At 52.9% G+C, this 8,791-nt stretch overlaps 1 protein-coding gene across 1 annotated transcript; it reads right to left on the bottom strand.

The window, feature by feature from the left end:
* Positions 1-8,147: 8,147 nt before the first annotated feature.
* BX661DRAFT_190937 (uncharacterized protein) lies at positions 8,148-8,791 on the bottom strand. Its single transcript, XM_051537662.1, has one exon. It carries the CDS (start codon positions 8,689-8,691, stop codon positions 8,413-8,415), a length of 279 nt encoding a protein of 92 aa, XP_051388465.1. The 5' UTR covers positions 8,692-8,791; the 3' UTR covers positions 8,148-8,412.

Raw genomic sequence — 8,791 nt, 5'->3', positions numbered from 1 at the left:
CGCGACTACATCCACAACATCAAGATCTGGTCGTTGCTCCCCGACTGCGAGGAGATCAAAGAGATGCTGGCCACCAAGATCCAGATCGAGGCCCTGCGCACCTATCTGTTCACCTACTCGACCCAGTTCGAGTCTGTCGGCGTGGAGGATCTGTCTGCTATGTTCGGCATGCCCAAGAACAAGGTCTATGCGCTGCTTGCGCGCATGGTGTACCGCAGCGAGATCCAGGCCTCCCTGGACGAGGTCAGCGGCGTGCTGGTCTTCAACATGGCCAACTTTGAGGCCTCGTCGCGCCTGCAGCAGACGGCGCTTGTTCTCTCGAACAAGGCCAACTCGTTTGCCGACATTAACGAGCGCGTGTTCGAGCTCAAGATCAACGGCGGCCAGACGCTTGGCGACCGCCAGCAGGGCGGTGACAACGAGAACAGGCAACAGGGCGACCGAGAAGGCCGCTCGAACCAGCAGCGCAGCAACAGAGACGGCCAGCGCAGCAACAATAACCAGGGTCAGAACAGAAATGAAGGCGGAAACACTGGCGGTCAGAGGAACAATGGCGGCAGCAGCCGGGGCGGTAGCAGCCGAGGCGGTGCGCGCGGCGGACGCGGTGGTCGCGGCGGCCGTGGTGGTCAGCGTGGTGGTAGCAACCGCTAATAAGATGGTATCAAAATTAGCCTTTTCCTCTTTTTCTATTTTATTTCGCCCTTAGGGCCACTTTTCTAACAAGAATTCCCTTTACAAAATTTACCCTTTTTTGTTTACAAATTACAAGTCATCACCCACCCGTTTTGCTTAGCTCGCTGATTACTCAGACAGCTAATCGAAAAAGGATGCCACTTTGGTATTGTTAAGTGTAGTAGGAAGAGAGGAAAGCAACTTGCATTTTATTTCATTGTTATTTTTGGCTGTACAAGCGAGCCGAGCCGCAATCTAAAAGCGATAAGATGCGTTTTTTTGGTTTTTTGAGTGCAACTGGGCGGCAATTTGGCATTTGGCTCAATTACAATTCTTACTCTTTAATTGACAATTCCAATTCGTATTTCTTTACTCTTTTATATTCCCCAATCGCAAGGCGAATCAAACTTCACAATGCTCAAAAAGTTTTGGAACAACGTCGGCAAAAAGGTGTGGCTGTCGGACTACAAGGAGTCCCTGATCCCCACAACGACCTTCCGCTCGCCAGCGCCCGCATCGCAGCCGGAATACAAGAAGCCAGTGGTTCCGGCCTCTGCAATCTCCAACAACTACTACTACAAGCGCGACGTGCGCCGCAACTACCCACAGACCGAGGTGTACACGCAGTCAGATATTGGACGTCTGCTTTTGGGCCCCAGTGTGGCAGAGAAGATTGCAGCGCCCGCTGCTACGGCTACAGCTGAGGGAGGCGCAGAACGACAGGCTGCGACTGTGCCGGCTGTTGAAGTGAAGGACGTCGTGGAGGCGCTGCAGAAGGTTAAGGGCCCGATCTACTCGGCTGCCAATATGCCTCCGGTTCCTGGAACCGCATACACGTACAAGCTGTCTCCTGAGCAGTATACCGAGGGACCTGGCGAGTACTACCCGTCATACCGTGTCTATTGAATTGTGTTTGTGTGTTTCTCCGTATTCGTAATTATATCTTTATTACACATTGAAAGGTGAAAACCCGAGATCAACCAGCTCTTGTGCAGAGAAAGAGAAGGGTATAGGGTATGTAATGTTGAAAAATAATGTTAAAGCATAGCACTTAATGTGCTACTTGCCGCCCTGGTTTTTTTTACTTTCTGTGCGAAAGCATGCGCGCAATCTCGGCGAGGGGCGCCGCGCGCAGACCCAGGATACGTGCAGACATGGCGCCCACGCCAATCGCAGCCGCAACATATATGGCCCAGATAGACCAGCGAAGCCACACAGTTTGGCGATTCCATTGTCTGACGACAGCCGAGTACGGAATAGACGTGAAGCTGACCATAGTGTACAATGGAATAACGTGCCTGGGGAAAATCCTATGCAGCATGGCCTCGAGTCTCTTTCGGAACAGGTACGCATAGTCAACGACCTTTGCGCGCATCTCGACGTAGTTATCCAGCGCCAGATCCACAATGGCCCCGCTGTCCGCCGAGCGTACAGCCGAGTACTCGTCCAGTGCGCGAACCAGCTGGTCATCGGAGAGCTCCGATGTGCGCTCCGATTCGTTCCCCGACTCTTGCAGAATACTGAGCATAATTGAATCCAGCGTCTCGACGTCTTCGAAGCCGCAGTTCATGCCCTGTCCGTAAAACGGCACCATCGCGTGTGCAGAGTCGCCCAAGATGACTGTGCGGCCCTTGTACGTATGCGGCGTGCACTTGATGTACATTAGAAAGCCCTTGGGGTTGGCTGTGTATTCTGCGCACACGTTATCTGGGCCCATGAGCTGCAGGGCGTCGGGAAAATACTTGCTGAAGAACGCAACGACGTCCTTGCTGCTTTTGATCTGGTCGAACTGCTTCCAGGGCATGAACAGCGTGCAGGTGAAGGATTTGTCCAAATTGGGCAGTGCGATGAGCATAAAGGAGCCGCGCGGCCATATGTGCAGGTGATTTGGGTCAATGGCATAATCACCACTATCTGTCGGCGGCATGGAGAACTCGCAGTACCCGTGCTCGATATACGTCTGGGAGTAGTTCATCATGACCTTTCCCATCATGCGCTGCCGCACCTTGCTGTATGCTCCATCGGCACCAACCACCAGGTCACACGTAACCTCCTTGTTCTGTCCGTCATTGTCCCGCACAACCACTCGGCCAGAGTCCAGATCGGCCTGCACAAAGTTGTAGTTGAAATGCAGCGTCACCAGGTCATAGTTGGATGCAGTATCGAGGAGAACATTGATCAGGGTACTGCGCCCAACCGAGTTGATGTGTTGTTTGGAGACTTCGTCGTAGGCCTGGCTGGTTTGCTTGCCATTAAGCGCATGAATCATGCGCCCATGCATTGGAATGACTAGCGATTTCACATAGGACTCTAGTTTGGGGTCTAGACGCCGTAGTGCTGAAAACCCACGCTCGGAAATGGCCAGATTTATGGAGCGGTGCTCGACGAGATTATTGTTCTCTGGAAGGCGGATATCTACATGTATAAGAAAACGAGAGTCAACAATTCGTGTGCTTGTAAATGTGTGCGTATGGAGATAAAAAAATTTGCAGAAGAACAGTGCAGGAATGTTGGCATGTCGTGCGCAACTGCGCGCATTGCTCTAACCAACAGAGGAGGAGATATTAGCAATATTTCTGCTGATGCCAATGCCAATGCCAATGCCAATGCTGATGCTGATGCTGATGCTGATGCTGATGCTGCCATAACACGTACCTGGGCGCTTCTCATACAGGTCAACCTTCCATCCACGCTTGGCAAAATAGCAGGCTGCCAGCGACCCAACAAGCCCGCCTCCAACTATGACTACGCTCCGCTCGGACATTGCGAATGTATGTTGCTCTTCAGCAAATAAAAGTGTGCTATAGTGCAAGCAAACTGGACGATCTGTTGAACTGGTCGGGGTTTTCAGGATATGATATGTGGCAAACTGGTATTGCGAATCAGAAAGTGTATTTGTTTGTACTGGGCCAGCTTAGATAAAAAATATTGGAAAATACGAGAGGAAAAAGATAAAAACGATATTTCACACAGTGACAGGCAAAAAGTGGGAAACCAAGAGGTTTATCAAAACTCAACTCGTGTCTACCCGCATCATCTGCCCAGCTGAAGAGGCGCGACGCAGTGCATTTAACAATTGATATGAATAATGCTCATTTGGCGTACATTTGCTTGTTCCTGGGCCACAACCACCACCCCAGCCATCTTTAGTATGACATTGCGCAGCTAACAGGGTAATTTGCAGCTGAGTTAGGAAAAAAGAGCATCAAGCGGTGTCACTTCGTATTGGCTTTGGCAAAGAGCACGTTTTTCTCGAATAGAATAGAGGAGCAGAGAGCTAGGATGATCGGACCGCGCTCGGGTTTTTCGGGGGTTCTCAGATTTCACGGACTTCACAGGTTCTATGAGACCAGAAGGAAACTCCGCACGTCCGGTTTCAGCAACACGCTGCAATTATTTTTGATACAAAACGAGGCCAAAAAAATAAGCGTGTAGGGTGCGGGGTCTTGGCTATTATTTTTCTTGCGAGTGTATCATCCTTCACTTCTGCCACTTCTCTTTCTCTCGCTTTTACTTTTTTTTGCGTGTTTTCTATCTCTTGCGTGTAATTCACCTGCTTCAAATTCATATACTAGGCGCTCGACGCATACACGCATACATACTTATACTTACAAGTATAATAAAAATGGCTGGAATTATCCTCGAGTCCGCCATAGTGCTTGTGCCCCTTGGGTGCGCCGCGATATACATCATAGTGTCGTCTAACAAGCTACTGTTTATTTTTTCCGTCTGCGCAATCACCGTTGGGTTGGCCGCCATGCGATTGCGCTACCACTACTCCTCTGGCGCGCACGGTAACCTGGTTGTCAGAATCAAAGAATCGGCTCAGCCTTCAACTGATGCCGCCACCGCCGCTGCCGACGATACCCCAAGCGCCAAGAAGACTTTGGCTCAGGACCAAGCACAGAAGAAAAACTTACTGACTGCTGGCGAAACTCAAGTCCACGACAGCGACAGCGACAGTGAGGCCGGTGAGTTTGACGAGATCGTCCAGGATGCGCATAGACACTGTGACATCGACGACGAGGTTGTTGATGGCAGCGGCGCGCTGCTCTCGCAAGCGGTAACGACGGACAGCACGAAATATGACGTTGGTCTGTATGGATCGGCGCTCTCATACGACCACCGCTGCTTCTACATTAACGGCCGCCCAATGTGGGTGCTGGCCGCGGACTTCGACTACTGGCGCGTGGTTCTTCCGGCGGACTGCGCAGACAAGCAGCAGCTGTCAGCCAGTGAGCGGGTTGATCAGGCGAAGAAGGCCTGGCGCCGCGTCCTACAGCAGTACAAGGCTGTGGGATTTAACGCTGTGCGCATCCGCTTCCACTGGGGCTTCCACTCGCCAAGCAAGGGCAAGTACGACTTCACGGGCACCCGCGACGTGCACCAACTGCTGACGCTCTGTGAGGAAATGGGCATCTTAGTGATTGCCTGCCTCGGCCCCTTCATTGGTGACGATGTACAGGGCGGCGGGTATCCCTTCTGGCTGATCCAGCGCGACCACATTCGTCTGCGCCATCTGCTGCGCTCTGGCGTCAAGGTCTGGGACAACCGCTTTGCTGCCGCCGAGGCCGAGTGGTACGACCACATCATCTCTATGATTGTCAGCCACGAGGTCGTCACCAAGAACGTGCGCGGCCGCGGCTGCGTCGTTCTAGTGCAGCTGGAAAACAAGCTGGAGGCACGCGGACCACTGGGCCTTCCGCTGGCCCTGCAGGACGAGACGCGGCTGTTGGCGCGTATGGCGCGCGAGCGAGTGATTCGTACGCCCTTGGTCACCAACAACCACCAGTGGCCCGCTGACTTTTCGTCGTTTGCTGCCAAAACGTGGGCTCGGGTCGAGAAGAAGCTGCAGTCCTATCGCATCATCGGCAGCGTCTACTGCACCGATCTCGTGGGTTTCACAGTGCGCGACATCACAAGCACCCCTGTTGAAATTGACAGCGTGGCTCGCATTACTCGCGGCGACAACGCGCCAATGCTGGCGCTGGAGCTCTACAAGCCGACCGAGGGCGGAAGTTCGTTCAGCGAGCAGATCGAGGCTGCGCTGAGCCAGGGGCTTTCAGCACTTTCGCTGCCTGGATTTTTCGGTCTTGCCAACTGGGGAAACTTTGCAAGCCCTTCACTGACAGCCTTCCCCGAGACTTCCAACAAATACGCCGCTGTCTCTGAGGACGGCGCACTGTCGACTGATGCCCGTGCGGCACGGCTTGTGTTGCACATTGCGCGCGCCTTTGAGCTTCAAGGCGCAGCGTCGGACTTTGTCAACTCACGGCCATGGATCATGCGCACTGCCCTCCCAGCTGTGCGCGGCGTTAGCTTTAACAAGCTGCCCCCAAGCGCTGTTCGCGTGCGCAGGCAATGGGAGTACGCTGAGGGAGCGAGCAGCAATGACACCACAGCAGGATCCTCGGGCAAATCTGAGAGCAGCCGCCAGCTGGGAATCGTGACGTACGTTGACGGGAGCTCTCTCCCGGCTTTGACTGCGACAAACCCCGAGGACTCGGAGCTTGCCTTTATGTTTACGTTGGCAGACGCCCCGACACTGAACAAGGGCACCAGCTTTGCGCTCACCGGCACCCTGGGCCCTCGTAAGCGCGGCATATTTGTGTCTAATATTTTTGTCGGCACCGAGGCTGCCGCCGATAGCGACCCTCTCCTGCTCGTTACTGCGTCCAAGGAAATATACGCGCGCATTGTCCTCGACCAGCGGTCGGAGGTGTGGGTGTGCGCCGAGGAGAGCGTGCAGAGCGGCCAGTTCTTTTTCCACAAGGAGTGCAGGGTTAGCGGACATGCTGAGGTCGAGGTCGTCGATGTTGAGCACGCTAAGGGTCAAAAGTTCAGCTTTGTCATTCCCAAGTCGGGTCCTGGCGTTGCTACGGTCATCAGTCCTAGTGGCGTGTCCGTGCATATTGTGCTGCTCACTCAGCAGGCGCTGGACACCCTGGTTGTCGATTACTGCAGCTATGACCGCAGCACAAAGGCATTGGGCGCGCAGACAGCGGCGGCATGGGGTGCGGATGGCATTGTGCTCCAGTCTGCTGGTGACCACATCGAGCTTGCGCTATCCTGTTCCAGCGCATTCCAGGGCGTATCCGTTATATCCCCGCGGCAGCCGCAGGCAAGCGCGGGTGCACTTACGGTTCTGCCAGCTGCCGAAACGGATGCGGTGTATGGTGGACACCCGTTCCTCTGGCAGTTTGCCGTGGATCTTAGTAGCCAGAATGATTCAAGCACCAGCGTTCTTTCATCTGTTAATGGCTTTGAGAAGCGCACGACCAACTGGGAGACCCTGCCGTGGAAGCTGCTGCCGACAATGGCCGATCTTGAGACGATGGACGAAATCAACCTGATGTCGTGGCAGAGAGACCTGGGCATGTTTGCCTACAACGCTATTGACATTGGCTTTAGCGCCAGCCACGTGCTGTACAGATGCCAAGTTCGTCTTAAGCCCCAGCACATCACATCGCCCAAACTTTTGCTGCAAATCAACGCCCGCCACCGCTGTACCGTCTGGGTTAACGGCGTGAGCATGTCTGGCCACGAAACCTTCCACGAGCAAAACTCGCCTCGCGGTACTTTTTCGGCGTGGAAGGAGGCACTGAAGAACCCTGGAGCGTCGTGCGGACCCGATAGATGGGGCGGCACGCACACGTACGACGTGACAAGCGCAATGCGCATCTCACAGCCGCCCAACGCCACAAGCGGCAGCAGTGCTCCGACAGAGGAGGAAGAGGAGGGCGCGCTGAACGAGGTTATGATTGCGGTCGAATCTTACGGTCTTGGAACTCAATCTGACGGGCTCAACGATGCTCGTGTGCCGCGCGGCATCATTGCTGCCTACTGGCATGGATTCAACCTGATTGGTGAGGACCACGATGACTCTGAGATCCACGACCACTCGCATGACCACCGCACCGAGCAGCTGCGCACCAAATGGGAGATTTGCGGTGTTGATGTGACTCTCTTGCCCAACTCGTACAACTCGTCGGGTTTTCCAGACGAAAAGGCAACGTCGGGCTGGGCAGCTGCTGTCGAGTACCCGCTCATGCAGGATGGCTGGTCCACGCGGGTCAAGGTCAATGTGGACGCAGGCGTGCATTGGTTGCGCTGGCAGCTGCTTCCGCCGACCGAGCAGAGCGGAGAAGACGGTATTGTTGAGCCTGTTTTCCTTAATATCAGCGGCAGGGTCACTGCCTATGTCTGGGTGAACGGCGTCTTGCTTACTAAGCATCGTGTGGGTGAGACTAATTTGGCTTCAGCAGTGCTCCTGCGCGGTGGTGCGCTTGCGGGTATTCGTGCGAGTGCAAATACTGAAGACAATGTAGTTGTCATGTTGTACGGATGGGCAGAGCATTCTGACATTACCGCCGAAAACAGTCGTCTAATTTCTGTCGATATTTCGCTGACCAACAAATGTAACGCTTAAATGGGGTTTTTTTGCAAGATTTTATGTTTAATATTTATATTGGAGAAAAACAACTGAAACCCCAAATTGAAACTTTGAAATAAGAACTAAAATACTGCATGCTTGGTTGCAACGATTGACAGAGATTTAGAGAGACGCCCATCCATATTTGTAATCTTTCTTCAAAAAGCCTGGCTGGAGTGATGGTGATAAAAGTATATAAATCTGTTGATATGAGAAATGTAGGATATAAGGGGAACTGGAAAGAGCCAACGCGAAACCGACAGAAAGAATATGGATGGGAGTCAATCTGATTTCAGCGACCATACAAATTAGGCATTATTGCATTTGCAATCGTCGCCGCAAGTGCAATTCTCTTCGCAAGAGCAGCCGCGGTTAACACCTTCACCATCGTTGTTGATCATTGTTGCTGGTTGAAAAAGCTCGGTAGTAGTGGGGGAGATATGTGGTTGAGTGGTGGAGTAGAAGAGTACTTCAAGTGGATTTGTGTGGATAATTTGAAAATAATTTGAAATGATGGCAAAACAGCATCTTTTTATATATTTTTCAAACGACATGTTTGGAAAGTAGAATAAGGCACACAGGGTCATTTTGTTGTGTGTTGCCTCCTTTGCAGAGATTGTCCATTGGTTATTTTCCAACAGGCATGTAACACTTTTTTTGCTATTACAATGTACAGACACGAGCTCG

The sequence above is a fragment of the Kickxella alabastrina genome (genome assembly GCF_025024165.1).
Source record: "Kickxella alabastrina strain RSA 675 chromosome Unknown BX661scaffold_93, whole genome shotgun sequence".
Lineage (NCBI taxonomy): Eukaryota > Fungi > Kickxellomycota > Kickxellomycetes > Kickxellales > Kickxellaceae > Kickxella > Kickxella alabastrina.
The sequence above is the reverse complement of the archived record's forward strand: the minus strand, read 5'-3'. Positions and strand labels throughout refer to the sequence as shown.